Below are 16048 nucleotides of genomic sequence, written 5' to 3'. Positions count from 1 at the left end.
ATGGTCTTAAAAATCGATGTATAGTATCTTGTGCAGGGCCATAAAGAGGAATTTTGGGCCCCTGCCATACCAGATTAGTGGCTCCTCCCACTACACAGGCTGATTTTTATCAGACTATGCATTTATTTTAAACAGGATTCCCCCCTGTCCTTGCTCCCACAATGTACTGTGGGGCATATTCAATTCTTAGTTTTCCGCGCAGCGGAAAAACTAGTACAGTTAATACGGTAATATGTAGCTGGATTTCAGAGAGCTGCGAGCTGAAATCCAGCGAGTTAATTACCGTATTAACTGTTTTTCCGCGCACGATTACCGTAATAACGGTAATCGTGCGCGGACCGCAAGATTTTCGGCGTTTCCCACCGAGAATTGAATATGCCCCTATAGGGGGTATTCAAATGACGGCGTGATCGCCGAAAATTGAGCGCTCGAAAAATATTACCGTTAATACGGTAATTACTCGCTGAATTTCAGCTCGCAGCTCCCTGAGCCGCGAGCTGAAATCCAGCGCGTAAATTACCGTATTAAAGGTAATATTTTTAGAGCGCGGGATTTTCGGCAATCCCGCCGTCAATTGAATACCCCCTTTTATGTCTAAACAGGGCAAACTATTAAACTAGCAATACTTTGTTACAGCATGTTCTAGTTTCCTCCAGTTTGTTTTGACATCCTGTTCTGTAAAGTGTTTGTATACACTGGACCTCTCCTTGGATATCGGACAAATACAGACATAATATAGCTATGAGCGCTCCTATATTGAATGTGGCTGCCTATAATGTTGGGATGTACAACATAACCCACTTTTAGTTATGAAACAAAAAGATATAGCATCAACAGGTGGTACACACTGGATCTTTTATCTTGTACATCAGTATGTTACAAATGTTAGATAAAGGCCTTTATAGATGAAGTCCATTAACTTATTGCAGTTCTCAAATGAGTAATGATATTCCTCAGATAAATTTCCAGAATTATAGAAGATATGAAAAGCAAAAGAAAACCTAGTAATAGGTTTGAAGCATAACGTTGTATATCACAAAACTGACAATCCAAGACCAGATAGGTCAGACGCGTCTACATCCTTCAGTGCATGAAGCTGTTGGGGTGCATAGTGTCTTGTTGCGAGGAAGTATAGTTCCCTCGCTTTTACCCACAGCCCTTTCAACGCAAGATGCACTCCAAATGGACGAGGTCAAATCCTCACCTATGGTTTTACGGCTGTTATCGGCAACCCGTCTTTCTCTGTGGTGGCTGCGGGCACAGATCCGCAGTCAGGGTCATCTCTTCTCGGTGTGGGTTTGAACCATAGTGACCACAGACGCCAGCCTCTCCGGTTGGGTTGCAGTGACTCTGAACCTCTGTGTACAGTGGCCCTGGACCCGGGAGGAGACGAGGCTGCCTATCAATGTCCTTGAGTTATGGGCAGTGTTCAATGCCCTGGTCCAAGCACAGTTCCTGCTGAGACATAGACCTGTTCAGTATAGTCCGACAACACCACGGATGTGACGTGCAACAACCACCTGGGTTCCCTTGCTATGAAGAAGGCTGCCAAGAAGCCTTGATTCTTAGACAAAAAAGGGATTTCGGACAAGGTCATCCAGACTGGTTAAAGCCAGGAAACCAACGTTTTCTAGCAATTACCATCGTATCTGGAAGACATGCATTGGTTGGTGTGAGAAACAAAAGGTTCCCACTTCCTTCTGATACTCGTGTTGGTGTTCCTCCTGGATGGTCTGAACATAAGATTGGTGTATCTTAAGGTCCAGGTTTCAGACTTGTTGGTTTACTTCCAGAGGTGGCTGGCTCTGGGGCCAGATGTCCACTTTTTTTTTTTTTTCCTCCATGTTCAACCACCCTTTGTTCATCCGGTGGCACCATGGGACCTAAACTTGGTTCTGACAGCATTGCAAGTCTCCTTTTGAACCATTGGAGTCTGTTTCTTTGAAGCTTCTCACATGAAAAGTTTTTTTTCTTGTCAATTTCCTCAGCCAAATGTGTTTCTGTGATGGCAGCTCTGTCCTGTAGGTCACCTCTTCTTATTTTTCACACTGACTGAGCGGGTTTGCATGCTAAGCCTTTTCAGCCCAAGGTGGTCTGAAAATTAATGTCAACCAAGATATTATTGTTCCTGTGTTACTTTAGAATTCACAACCCAGTATTCGGGATTCTTTTCTCACTTTGGATGTGGTCAGAGGCTTGTGGATCTAGGTTGATCGTACAGCTCCTGTGCGAAAGACAGTCTTGTATGATTATCAGAAGAGTGGCTGGTCGGCCACTAAACAAATGGTCGCAGTAATCCATCTGGCGACCGTTCGTCAGGCTTACCACAGGATCTCCAGTTCCTGATGTCCTTACTGCTCATTACCATTGGTCGTTTAGCACCTCGTGCGTGGCACGGGCTTCAGTTGGTCAGTTGTGTAGAGCAGCAACCTGGTCTTCCGTCTCCACGTTTACCAGCTTGTACAGTTTTCATGTCTTTGCTTCCAAAGACGCCAGTTTTGCCGTAAAGGTTTTACGCACAGCTCAACCTGAGTGTACCCACCTATAGGGACAGCTTTGGAACGTTCCCATGGTGTGCAGTGCACCCCAAATGTTTGTAAGAGAAAATTGTATTGTACTTACCGTTAAATCTGTTTCTTCAAACACAATTGGGCTTCCATCCCTTTTGTTCTGTTTGATGTGACTTTCCCCTCTCTTGAGACTTTGTAAGTTTAAATAACTGAGGCTTCTGTCCAGGGGGGGTAGGGGTTGAGGGGAAGCAGCAGGCTAGACAAGTCTCCTTTAGTGCCTTGCTCTATACAGCGCCCTCTATACCCCATGGTGCGCATTGTCCCCCCAACTGTTAGGAGAAACAGATTTTATGGTAAGTACACAAATCTCATTTTGTACTATATATCACATATTTTAAACATATTACACTATATATGTTCTCTTATGCTTTTCATATCTTATAAAATTTTGGAATTTCATCTGAGGAATATCATTGATGTGAAAGACACATTTGAGAACTGCAATAAGTCATTGGACTTCATCTATAAAGGACTTTAACATTTTTCCTTGGATATCATTGATTTTATGTGAGTATTGGTCTCTACTCTATTCACCTACAAAAGTCAAAACTGAAAGGATGCTCTCATGTGCAGAAGCCATTTATAGCTTTATCTTGATTAAGGTGCCACAAAGGTTCAGCAGTGCTGTCCACAGAGCTTACAATACAAGGCATTACAGGACATAGCAAAAAAGGCAAAAAAGTATAATGCACAGCAAAAGTTTAGCTAAGTCAGCAGTTGAGGGGTGCTCGGCAGGGAATAATCTTCTCCCTAAGACATGAAGAAAGAGGCATGAGGTGGGTGAGCAAGTAGGCACAAACGGCTTAGGAGTAGGGAGCAAAAGGATCAGAGCAACCGAGGACAGGAGGGAAGACTGGTATGCTTGTGGAATAGATAGAGAAGTGGAGGGCATGAGGGAACAAGACTCTGCTCGTGAGAGATTTGATAAGTTTTATTTTATATTTTAGTTCAATGTTTACTTAAGACATATCAGTGAAAGTGCCGAGTGATGCTGAAACCTTGTTTCATCAGAGGCAAAAGGGAAACGAGAAAATATAAAATTTTAAATACACACTACAATGTATTCATCTATGCAGCATGCAATATGGATGTCCTGTATTGTTGCTAAAGTTTTACACACTGCATTTTTGTCTCTATAGATTGGGATGTCCTGGATTCACGTTGCCAGAGTTTCCACCAACTCCGGTGGAGCAGGGAGCCTCAAAGTCTCTCTTTTTTCCAGATGACGCAATTAACAAACATCCACGGTTTAGGTGCGTTCAGGCACTAGTTATAAGAAAACAAATGTCTGCCGGTTGTACTACATGGCTTTCACAATTTAACATGCAGAATAAACCTTTTATACTTTTTGATATTGTAGTTCATATCAAACAAATGTTTGTTTTTTTTTTTTTGTTTTTGTTTTTTTTACTTTAAAGGGAAAAGCCACCTTTGTAGATTTATATTGTCTAGACAGGTTTGATCATGTTCATTGCTCTTGGATGTAACTGGTAAGCTCAAATCTGCGCATTGGATACAAACTATACAGTAGAGATGTTTTGTTGAAGAGCCCTAACTATAAATCTGTTAGGGTAACTGCACTCTTTGAAGATGGATGATTTTCAGAATTGGTTAATTCTTGTAATTTATTTTTTTTCTTTGATCCATTTTATTAAGTAGTTTTGGCTTAGAGCTCTTTTTTTTTTTTTTTTTTAAGCCCTCCTATAAACTGACAGCCGTACACTTTGTAGCTTATTTATCAGGAAAAGCTCAAAAGTGAATACACTTGTTTTCACTAGTCTGAAAGTGAATGTATGAAGCTTGTATACCTCAATAATTTTTGTCTTGCATGTTCTTTGATGGCATACAGAAATTTTACAAACACATCTTGTGCTTGTCTTACACAGTACTTTGACAAGAAATATTCGACACAGACGTGGTGAAAAAGTTGCTATCAATGTTCCAAGTGAGTATATCTCTGTATAAATGGCTCTGTCATATGCTATAATGTATAGCTTAATTACAATTTTTATCTTATGCAGTTTTTAAAGACAGAAATACCCCCTCTCCATTTATCGAAAGATTTTTGAATGATAGCGGTGATGATGCAAAGGCATTGAAGCCTGATCATATTTATATGGATGCCATGGGATTTGGAATGGGCAACTGCTGCCTACAGGTATGCAACGCAGAGCTCTAATAGGGGCATGGCTGCAAAATCCTCTACTGTAGCTGTCTCCACAATCTTGCTCATGTCCGACACACTTCTCTCTTTATTACAAAAAACAGTAATTTATGTTTGTGAAACATAGTAGTCTAGATAGTAGTCTGTGCAGAATTATAGGACCAACATTACCAAAAGAAAAAACTTGTTGTCACCTTGGGAAAAGTTTTGCTTAGGTACACACTTTATCTTGCTTTGCGAGTTGCTTGAACACATGCATTATTCACCTTTCAGCTTTACATGAATTTGTGTATACATTTTGTTAGAGAAAAAACAAAAAAATCATCTTACTTATTTTCCCTGCATTAGGTAACCTTCCAAGCTTGCAGCATTTCAGAAGCCAGGTGTCTTTATGACCAGCTAGCTACAATATGTCCAATTGTGGTAAGTTGTGTGTGATTGTAATTTATTTGTTTTATGATTGGTTCGTTTACACACCAGATATCTTATTGTTGGAAGAACGGCTACATGTCATGACAACGAACAAAAATGACAATATCATAAAAACACAGTTCTGTAGCAGTTAGAATTCAAATTACAATCAGAAAGATTGTGTGCAAGTTTCTTTACATGTAAATGCAGCATAGGCCACCACAGACAACAAGCACATCTCAGAAGAAGGGGGGGGGGGGGAAAGCAATCAAGCAGTTAAAGGCTTTTCAGATTCGTTTACACATCACATTTCTTACTGTTGGAAGACTGGCTGCATGTCATGTCAAAATAAAATGGCTAAATGTCAAATATACAGCATTTTTCTATTTTAATACCTCCTTGGATATTTGCCAATATTTTAAATAACTATTTTGGTAGGATTATTTCTGCTGCTAGCCAATTCGTTGCAAAAGGATTGCTTGAGAATGATTTGATCAACTTTACGATCCTATAGAAAGTGTCTGCATCGGCTCACAATTCCATGAACCACGACCTGTACTAGGCCTCTGTTTTAACGCCACTCTTCAGGTGTAAGCGTGGATGTGTGCAGCTCTGCATAGGTACTTGCAGGATTTTAATGGGCATGCGCGTAGCAAAATCGCTCAACCTACACTGCACAAACGTGTATAAGATAAAGTCTGCATCAGCCCCTAAGGGTATTCCTTTCTAGGAATGTTTAAATACCTACAATTTTTACCCATGCGTGTTGTCTATTGTGTTTGTGCACCTTTGCCTGCTTCTTTGCTGCCTTGGTAAAGTGTAACATAATAATTTGTCCCTCTTTTTGTAGATGGCTTTGAGTGCAGCTGCTCCTTTTTACAGAGGTTATGTGTCTGACATTGATTGCCGGTGGGGAGTAATTTCTGCCTCTGTAGATGATCGAACTGAAGAAGAAAGAGGCCTGAAGGTATTATAATTGTAAATATCTGATTACATGCACATTTTGTTCATTGCAACAGATGTATTGTACTAATTTATTTTGTTTTGTTCTCTAGCCTCTGAAGAATGATAAGTACCGAATCAATAAATCTCGGTATGATTCTATAGATAGTTATTTGTCTACATGTGGTGAAAGATACAATGACCTTGACTTGACTATAGATAAAGAGATCTATAACCAGCTATCAGGAGAGGGTAAGCTGTTCAAACTTTATTAAATATGGTTTAAGGCAACATTTAAGTAAGGGTCGTTCCACATGAAATCAATACAACTTTAGTTTACCTTACATTCTCTAATTTCAATTAAATTTGATATAATAAATGCTGCCATGGGTGTAAAGAAAATCCCCAAATCTTAGGCTGATATGTGCACTGGCTTTGAAGTTATATGCCTTTACAGCTGCAACTCTTTAACAAAAAACTCTCTAACAGTTTTAAAATTGCATTTGTAGCTCACCTGATTGAGCTTAGAGTTGGGCAATGTCTCATTTTAAACCTGTTTTTATGAGTTTTCATATGGTATATAACATAGCGTTATGTTTCAATAAAAATTGTATTTTAAAGCCACTCCAGACCATTCAGATTAGAGTGAACAGTAGGGAAAACTGTCTTTTAAAGTAGCAATCCCATGAGTGTGCTTTTGAACACATCACTTTGGCAGGTATTTTTAATGAGTTGTTTTTTTCTTTCCGGCTGTGATTTAATGATTTATGTTAATGTCCACTATTGCAACCATAGCCACATGTCACATGATGTAGTGAGCAGAGGGGCTTCGGCATGCCCATCTGAGCTCTGTCTGCACTGTGACATCCTCCTTCTCCCAATCTGCCATCACTTGACATGCTGAGACCTGTGAGCCCGTGCCTGTATAGCACACTTGAATGTATGTGGTTGCCGGACAGTTTTTGAAAAGGAGATAGTAAAATATAGGAGTATAGCTAAGAAAAATCACTCAGTTGCATGCTTAAAAGGTACTGTGGGATTGCTGCTTCAAACTACCCTTTTTATTATGCGCAGGACATAAACAACCTGATCTCCTGTAGGTCTCCACTCCATACAGTATATATTCTGAGAATGCTGGTCGTTGTAGTAAAGTTTTGTATTGATCACCCTGGATTGCAGCAGCATGTTAAATGTCACACCAGTCAAGGGCCATGTCACAATTGCTAGTATAATTAAATTCTGGAAGACCTGTTACTGAAAAATGGATTTAATTTTGCTCTTTGTTTTACTGCCTCATACTAGTTGGTCCCCATCCCTGTGCAACAATTTAATGCCAGACTGATTTCTCTGGTATAGTTTTTATGCCACTTCATTTTAACGTGTTTTGAGGGCACATCATTTTTGACTAAATACTGATCAGTTAAATTCTTATGTTGATGGTATTTCTAGCATATTACTATAGTTCTCTCAATATGCTTAATAATGTTGCAAATGTATTAGGACAGCCTTAAACTGAACACGAGACTATAATACTAGAGAATATTCTGCTTTCTCCTGTGATACAGGCATTGATCATCTCTTGGCTCAGCACATTGCACATCTCTTTATCAGAGATCCTTTGACATTGTTTGAAGAGAAAATACATTTGGATGATGCCAATGAATCTGACCATTTTGAGGTATGTTTGTTCGTTCCTAATGTTGAGAAGAAAAGATCAGAAACTTGGTAATGTAAACCAATCCCCATGGTTTAATAATGGTGTTCTAATGTGACATGGAAGGTTTGGTCTAGTTGGTCTAAATGTCTGTTTGCCATGTTCAGCGTTTCATTTGATTTTCATTTAAAACCTTAAAAGGCTGTAAAGACGCAAACATTAGGTGGAACGCAATCCAGAAAATGTATTTTAAACCTGTTGAAGGCTTCGGTGCATGATTTTGAAGATAATGGGCTTATACTGCATTAAATCTGTTCTAAACACTGTTTTTGACTTGAAGCTGCCATGATTAGCTATCAAAGTGCTTCATACTGTGCTGTATATACTAAAAATGTGAGTTTGAAAGCTTGTTTTCTTAATCCAAGAAAGTTTGGGAGGGTTAAAACAAACGGGCCAGGTTATGTAATTAAATAGTACAGAACAGTGATTGGCCACATCTTGCCCCCTGTGTCCTTCATCTGCAGCCCCCAGTTTGTTTTGCCTAAAGTTTTAAAAGCTATAACAAACAAATTTAGTAGTTTAAAATGCCTGCTGATATGCTATTACAGATAGGTGTCTTTCATTGATTAAATGTATTAACTTATTACTGAGATTAAGGGTAATGTGCAGCATTTTTTTGAGGTTAGAGGGCTATTCATGTGGTTTCTGAAGTGTCAGGTTGCCCATCACTGGTATATTGATGTGAGATATTTTCACAGGCTTGAAACCTATTTCCTTTTTCACCATGCGGTGGTAATTTCTCAAAGCTTAGTATATCAATGCATTCAAAAAGCAATAGGGAAATCTTGAAATGTAATTTGTGAATACCATACTGCTGCTATTATGTAACCCTTTCATTTCTAACTGCCCTGCTGTTTTCTTTCTATAGAATATCCAATCAACAAACTGGCAAACCATGAGGTTTAAGCCACCTCCACCGAATTCTGATATAGGGTGGAGAGTAGAATTCAGGCCTATGGAGGTTTGTACAGTTTTATTTCACTTCTATAAACAAAACAAGCTAATTATAGAGCACCAAGCCTATTGTCAAACCATAGCTAAAAGGAGAACCCATTGTCATTGTCTGCAGGATGATTCCTTTTTTTCTGTTTTACATGCATAACCCAGCACTATTAATTAAATATGAAAAGTAACTATACAATGTATTCCTGCTTAAAACTAATGAAATTATCCGATTTCAATGAACATACCACAATGCATGTCTAAGACCAGTATTATGTATGTATTCTTAAAGCGTCTGCTTCTAAATGGCCATTAGAAAAAAAACTGCCAAAACTGAACTCATTCCTCCTAAATCTTCATCCCTCCATGATATCTTGATCACTGTTAATGATACCACCATCTCTTCTGTCTCCCAACTCTGCTGCTTGGATGTCACCCTTGACTCCTCCCTGTCCCCCTCCCCCCACATTCAATCTCTTGCCATATCCTGTCGCTTCAAATGATCAGCCTCCCCTGCTCCCACCTTTGTTCTATACTCAACACAGCTGTGGGACTTTGTTCCTTTCATGCTGCTGTTTCTCTACCTGCCCTCTTTTCCTTGCCTTACACTGGCTCCCTTTCCCTTACAGAATCCTTTTCAAATCCTCACCTACAAGGCCATCTCTCACTTCACTGCCCCTTTTTATCTCCAACCTCCTCCATTCACACTTCTGCCCCTTCCCTGCGATCAGCCTGTAAGTCTCCTCTCTTCCACTGTAATCACCTCATCCCACACCAGAATTCAAGATTTCTCCTGGGCTGCTCCCCTCCACTCAGGGAGTGCAGGAGGCCGGCCGCAGATTGGCACTGTCAAAGTATCTCCAATCCAGGCCCACTAACCCCTAAAGCTGTAAGATGGGGGAGTGGTATATATTGTTGCTTTGGATGTTGATATAGCCTAATGTATTTCTCCGCACAGGTGAAATATATTCTGCTCTGCTTTTACATTTAACTTGTATCCATCAATCCATGACCTTTATTTTCAATTGACGGTTCAAAGCTGGTTCCTAGCATTGTGATTTTTAGAACAGGTTCTCTAGCCTTTGTTAAAGGGGTTTTCCAGGGTTCATAATGTGTTTATATGGAGTTTTACACTGGGACATACCTAGGTGCACATAATCACAGTAAACACTCCTTAAGAACCATTTCCCCTTATGCGCTCCTTTTGCGCCTGATCTCCCTCTTGTGCCTGCTATCGGTTTACACTCCCATTTTTATGTAAGCTCTTCCCTCCTGTCCCTTTACCATTTCTTCTCCCAACTTCACTGTACTAGCTATGCTTGGAGCTATTGGAGTATTGGTTTTACTCGTTTAGTGTTCTGTACTGTTTTACCCTGTATGGTCCACTGTTTGCCTTTTATAAACATTGATGATGATAATTAGATGTGTAGTGTTTTTTTAATGAAATGGCCCAAAAAACATACCTGCATTTGCACAATAAAATATGTAGTCCATTAGTATTCCAATCTAGTTAAGAGGAAACTTTGAATTCATAGTGAAATGCACATGTAAATATTATGAAGACTTTTGCAGTCACAAACATTTTGGTACAGATTTTTTTTTTTTTTTTTTTTTATAGGTTCAGTTAACAGACTTTGAAAACTCTGCCTATGTCGTGTTTGTGGTGTTACTGACCAGAGTAATTCTTTCTTACAAGCTGGATTTTCTCATTCCGTTGTCAAAGGTAAGACTGGGTAAGGATACATTACATTTTAGTGTGAGTTCACCCTCCACTTCCCTAATATAATAGATGTAAACGCTGCTATCCTGACAGAAACCTTTTGATCAAATCACCATAATATCATGAGTGTGTCACGATAAACAGCATATAGTCAATGGAAATATATACCTAAAAAGACATCAATAAATGCAGAATGTAATTTAATTTTTATATTTATTAGAACATCATAAATTAAGGAAAAACAACCAAAACCATTCTTATATAAAGCTATACTTAAACAAGAATACACTTCTTGTGTTTAAAATAAAGATATAAACCCAAAAAACTGATTCACAAATCTAGACCTAAAAGATCCCATATTTTGACAGGCGCTGATGCGGAGACTTCCCTGAACAATAGTTGTGCTGGTGGCTAGATTGAGATTGTGTTCTAATTAATGTGATCAGAACACAAGTAAAACTCTTTAATATAAACATTGTTTTACAATATAAGGGCCATTAAACATTTGCAGCTATTTGCCACACTAAATTCACTGCAAACATTGCCAATATTGTCTTATCAGAGGCTTATTTGGGTACAGGTAACAGTAAGCTAGGTTTAGCTTTGGCAGAATGCTGCATATTCAGAAAGCAAATATGCAGCACTGCTCATTTGGAATTAGAGTAAAGTCTGTGTATATTTTGTGCATTCCCAGTGTTCTATTAACTATTTAAACTGATTACAATTGCATGGATTTTTCACAGGTTGATGAAAACATGAAAGTGGCCCAGAAACGAGATGCTGTGTCTCAGGGGTTGTTTTACTTCAAAAAGGATATTTGTAAAGGTACCTGCATGATTAATACAAATTGATAGTGTAGTGTAAGTTGTATGGAATTTAAGTATTAAGAGAATATATTATAGAAATCCCAGAATAATCTCCCTGCACTCTATTGCCAACCTGTCTCTAAAATTATAGAAAGTCTTGGGTGCATATATTGCAATGCATGTGTAAACCACCCACTACGGTCAAGGTATTTCTGGTAATAGCATAGTCCCAATTCTGTAATCAATGAGTATCAACATTGGGTAGCCTATCCGTTTCATATAAACTGTAGAGCAAAACTTACCAGTTGTAACCCCAGCTCTCCAGGCAGGTAACCCATCCATGGGAAGCCCAGACAGAGGCAACAGCAGATCTCCCATAGGTACCTCACCATTTGCGGCACAGTCAGTCAACGTGTAACTGGTGAAAGATGCAGATTAGAACATGACGGTGAAAGTTGGCTGTTTGTTTTGTAGCTGGTATTGCTGCAGTTGATGGCTGTTGTACTGCACTTAATGGTACAGAAGCTGACACAGAAGAGTACACCCTTATGAGCATTGATACTATAATCAATGGAAAGGTAAAACAAGTTTAACACTATATTTCAGTAGACTGTTTAAAAAAAAAAAAAAAAAGTTTAATCATTTTTATTTTTTTTTCCCTCCTCATTCAGGAAGGGGTTTTCCCAGGCTTACTTCCAATCCTTAATTCTTATCTTGAAAATATGGAGGTAGATGTGGACACTCGCTGCACCATCTTAAACTACCTTAAACTAATCAAGAAAAGAGCTTCAGGTATGATAATCTGCACTAAAGAGTTCATTTACCACATAATGGTACCTGTAGGAAGCTGTAGTGGTTACTTTCGTTATCAGTGATGTAGCTCAAACATTGTTGTCTGGAATCACAGGTTCTCAGACAAACTGAGAGATTTTCAACACATTTACTTAAGAGCAATATCTTAAAGTAACTTGCACCCCAAATGCCTCATTTTAGCTATGGTCAGCTTTTAACACCTACATACTTTTGTTTAATATCTGGCAGTGTAAATATATTCAAATATAATTTTGTCTATTAGGAGATTGATAAAACCTGGGAACCCTGATACTGCTAGAATTTTATACAAATATTTTAAGTGTCCTTGAGAAGACTAAGATTTTTCCATCAATGCAGTATACCACATTCTATTAAGAACTACACTTCTGCAAGATTGATTTGGCTTCTTCCACTTTCAGCTATATAAAAAATTGGCAGAGTTGCACAAACATAGAATAATAATTATCCAGTGGTTTGCTTAATGGAAGCTGAAAGCAAATTGAATCCTTGCTTGATTGCAGTTAAAGGTCTTCTATACAAAATGGACTGGAAATTAATAAAATGGGTTGCATGTGGGAATCTTTTATAATGGATGGAGTTGCAATGAGCCAGTATTCCTGTGATGATATTCTCTTGCATTAGGCTCTAAGTTAATCAATGAGTGTATCATGCCTGGACTGGCAGAGTTCCATGTGGAAATATACATGGAAGAACTTGCCTAGTTTGGTTAAGATGGTTATTGCATGTCAACTCCAGGGGGCAATGCTGTGATTCCCGCACAAGATGGCCACAGGCATTGAGTATAGGCCTCTTTAATATTAGTTTTGAGGTAGTGCTTCCAAGGTCCAACACGTAGAGGCAGTGAGCTGCTGGTGGCTTTGTGAAGACTGGTTACAGACGCAATTGCTGTCATAGGCCCCTAGTCAGATCACCTAGGTGGGCTCTGGGCTCAATTTGGAGGGGGGGTATTTGCTGCAGTGGGAGCAAGTAGATAATTGCCAAAGAGTGAATGTTGGGCATAATGGCAGGTATTGCTCTTACCAACCTGTAGTGGATGGGTGCAGTAGGAGTCCATGTTCTGAAATCTCTCTGCCTCCCAGGGAGTGCAGGCCGCAGATTGGCACTGTCAAAGTATCTCCAATCCAGGTCCACTAACCCCTAAAGCTGTAAGATGGGGAGTGGTATATATTGTTGCTTTGGATGTTGATATAGCCTAATGTATTTCTCCGCACAGGTGAAACACTTTCTGCTCTACTTTTACATTTAACTTGTATCCATCAATCCATGACCTTTATATTCAATTGACGGTTCAAAGCTGGTTCCTAGCATTGTGATTTTTAGAACAGGTTCTCTAGCCTTTGTTAAAGGGGTTTTCCAGGGTTCATAATGTGTTTATATGGAGGTTTATACTGGGAAATACCTAGGTGCACGTAATCACAGTAAACTGTTCTGTAGTTTATGGTTTATTTTTTGGGAAACTCACTCTTTAAGAACCGTTTCAGACAGGAGTCCTGGTATGTTTCTGTAAAGAATGGTTTTATATTGTAGGAGAGCTGATGACTGTTGCACGATGGATGAGAGAATTTGTTTCAAGCCATCCAGACTACAAGCAAGACAGTGTGATCACAGACAAAATGAATTACGACCTCATGGTAAAATGCAACCAAATAGCTAATGAACAGACTAGCTGTCCAGAGCTGCTTGGGTTTACCACTACTAAAATAAAGCAAAGTGGAAACAAACCTGTCTCTATAGGATTTGTTATGTAATGTCAGTTGAACTGCATTTATTGGTATGAAGACCAAACAGTGGTGCTGCACTAGACTATTGGCCAATATGCTTTTTATGCAGTGGTAGCTTCATAAATGAACACATTACTATTAACATTTATACAGTGTATATGTAAATAGTAAAATATTTTTATGACTAACAATGTATTCAGAGAACATTGCATCAAGTTACTGTGAAATCGGCTTACATTTTATGTATACTCTGGAAAAACCATTATGTTCCGTTCCTCCAGTATGGTACCAGTAGTTGTATTTAATAAATCAGCTTTTTATCCCTTTTTTTTAATTTCATTATGTTCTAGATTATTTGTAATGAATGTATTTCTGAATTATTGTATTGGTAACTAATGCCTCAACAAAAGAATATACTTGAGCTCTTGCTACAGCACACACAAGAAATTAATTTGCCAGCTTCTTGGTCTGGCACAAATCTGTTACTTAAATCCATGCCCAAAATTTACAATCGGTCAGCTGAAAGACCTCTGTGCTGATGCCAGCACATTTTGTCCTTTGGTGGATTGACATTGCCCAGGGGAATGAGACCTACATTCCATGTGTTATCAAAGCATATTATTGCCACAATAAGGATTGGCCATCATACACTACCTGCTCTAAGGCAAATGCTTAGACTCCACTTTTTTTTAATTGTAGTTTTGACATTGTAAACAGACTTAGAATTCTGCAGTAGCATCCACTGAAAATTCCGACCAGAACATGTCCAACTGGAAAACCTCACTGGCCTTAAATCTTTCTCAACACTGTAATCTACAAATAAAATGGTTGGCCTAATTTATGTGATGTGTTGTAATGTTTCAAAATTGCTTGTAATAATGCACTTGCCTGTTAAAGATTATAACCAAATGTATATGTGAATGGGTCATATTTAAAGCTTAATGGGAGGTCCAGCTTACTTTTAATAGCAGGGGAAATTACAGTTGTTTGTATGCAAATATAAAACATGATTATTATTTTTGTTTTTATTCTAATGGATAAAGATTTTACCATTGTGATCAATGTGCTTTAAATACTTCACAAGACCTGTTCAATGTTATACAGCTTTTTTTTGTCATCTTGATGTATATTTAAATTTTCCTAGCTGGTACCTACTGTTTTGGGGAGAAATAAAATGAAAAATAAAATGCATTCTTTTAATCATTTATTCAAGTGTTTTTTTTTTTTGTTTTCTTAAATTGGAAGTTTGTATTTGTGGTAACATGTTATGCAAATTACTCCTGCATGGTTAGTGGTGGTGCAGATTACTGCATGAGTTGTAGTTTTTGATTGGTCTTACACAACCCAAGTTTTGCACATCTCTAGACTTGCCAAGTAACCCTCAATTTTGTCAGTCGCTATGCAAACACAATATGTCCTCAACATAACCACGATGTATTAGTAAAGACAAAGTATTCAATCTTTTCTGCTAACCTCACCTAGTACTTACAATACAGTATAGTTCAGCAGGTAAGTATATATATATATATTACACAAAGTTTCCAGTTTACCCAGAAACCTGTGGCGCTCCAGTTGTTGTGAAACTACAAGCCCCAGCATGGTTTGGCAATATGTAGCAGCTTAGTGCCACAGGTTAGCCAAACCTGCTATATACTATTCACAAGCACACCACAGCAGGTATCCTAAACATGGGCTTACAATCATTTAATGCTGTCCATCAACTTACAGCTTTCTACTCCAAGCTTATACAATAAGAGTAGATAACCATTTTAAGTTGATACAAAACACATTTGTTATACTTGCATCAGGAAAGATTGCATGTAGATGTGGATTCTCCTTTAAGATACTATATGCTCCTTAACATAATATTTAATAACCTCTTGTATAATACAAAACTGTTTGTAATCGATGGTGAAGAGCATTTAGTTTCCATTACTCTTCACCTCTTTTATAAAGGTGTACCTTCAACATGTGTCTATCCCAGATTCCATTCCTCATGTGTGTTCTCAGACTCATTACTGTTTCTATTTTAGCATCTTTAGTTTTACATTCCCATATAGCACAGTAATATGCTTGTATAGCAATCAAGCGTAGATTCCTTGTCTCATGTATAACATCACTGTAACATTATATAGTATCCTTGTCCCATGTGTCCTCACTTAATCCGTGCAGCCACTAAACTAAAGATTCCAAGAGCGGACTATGCCTTCTGTGATATAATTGT

At 38.5% G+C, this 16048-nt stretch overlaps 1 protein-coding gene across 3 annotated transcripts in view; it reads left to right on the top strand.

Annotated features, from left to right (window-relative positions):
• Window positions 1-15009, top strand: part of GCLC (glutamate-cysteine ligase catalytic subunit) — a 45621-nt gene extending 30612 nt beyond the window's left edge. For all 3 annotated transcript variants that reach the window (XM_075202505.1, XM_075202506.1, XM_075202507.1), the window contains 13 exons: window positions 3710-3823; window positions 4457-4515; window positions 4592-4728; window positions 5083-5157; window positions 5996-6112; window positions 6201-6339; window positions 7653-7765; window positions 8670-8762; window positions 10362-10466; window positions 11207-11288; window positions 11744-11847; window positions 11941-12061; window positions 13631-15009. In XM_075202505.1, the coding sequence (XP_075058606.1) occupies window positions 3710-3823; window positions 4457-4515; window positions 4592-4728; window positions 5083-5157; window positions 5996-6112; window positions 6201-6339; window positions 7653-7765; window positions 8670-8762; window positions 10362-10466; window positions 11207-11288; window positions 11744-11847; window positions 11941-12061; window positions 13631-13851 (1480 nt within the window). In that variant the 3' untranslated portion in view covers window positions 13852-15009. The remainder of the gene's footprint in view (window positions 1-3709; window positions 3824-4456; window positions 4516-4591; window positions 4729-5082; window positions 5158-5995; window positions 6113-6200; window positions 6340-7652; window positions 7766-8669; window positions 8763-10361; window positions 10467-11206; window positions 11289-11743; window positions 11848-11940; window positions 12062-13630) is intronic.
• Window positions 15010-16048: the final 1039 nt, after the last annotated feature.

This window comes from Mixophyes fleayi, chromosome 3 (assembly GCF_038048845.1).
Source record: "Mixophyes fleayi isolate aMixFle1 chromosome 3, aMixFle1.hap1, whole genome shotgun sequence".
Lineage (NCBI taxonomy): Eukaryota > Metazoa > Chordata > Amphibia > Anura > Limnodynastidae > Mixophyes > Mixophyes fleayi.
Note: the sequence above shows the minus strand (reverse complement) of the source record. Positions and strands in the feature narration are given on the sequence as shown.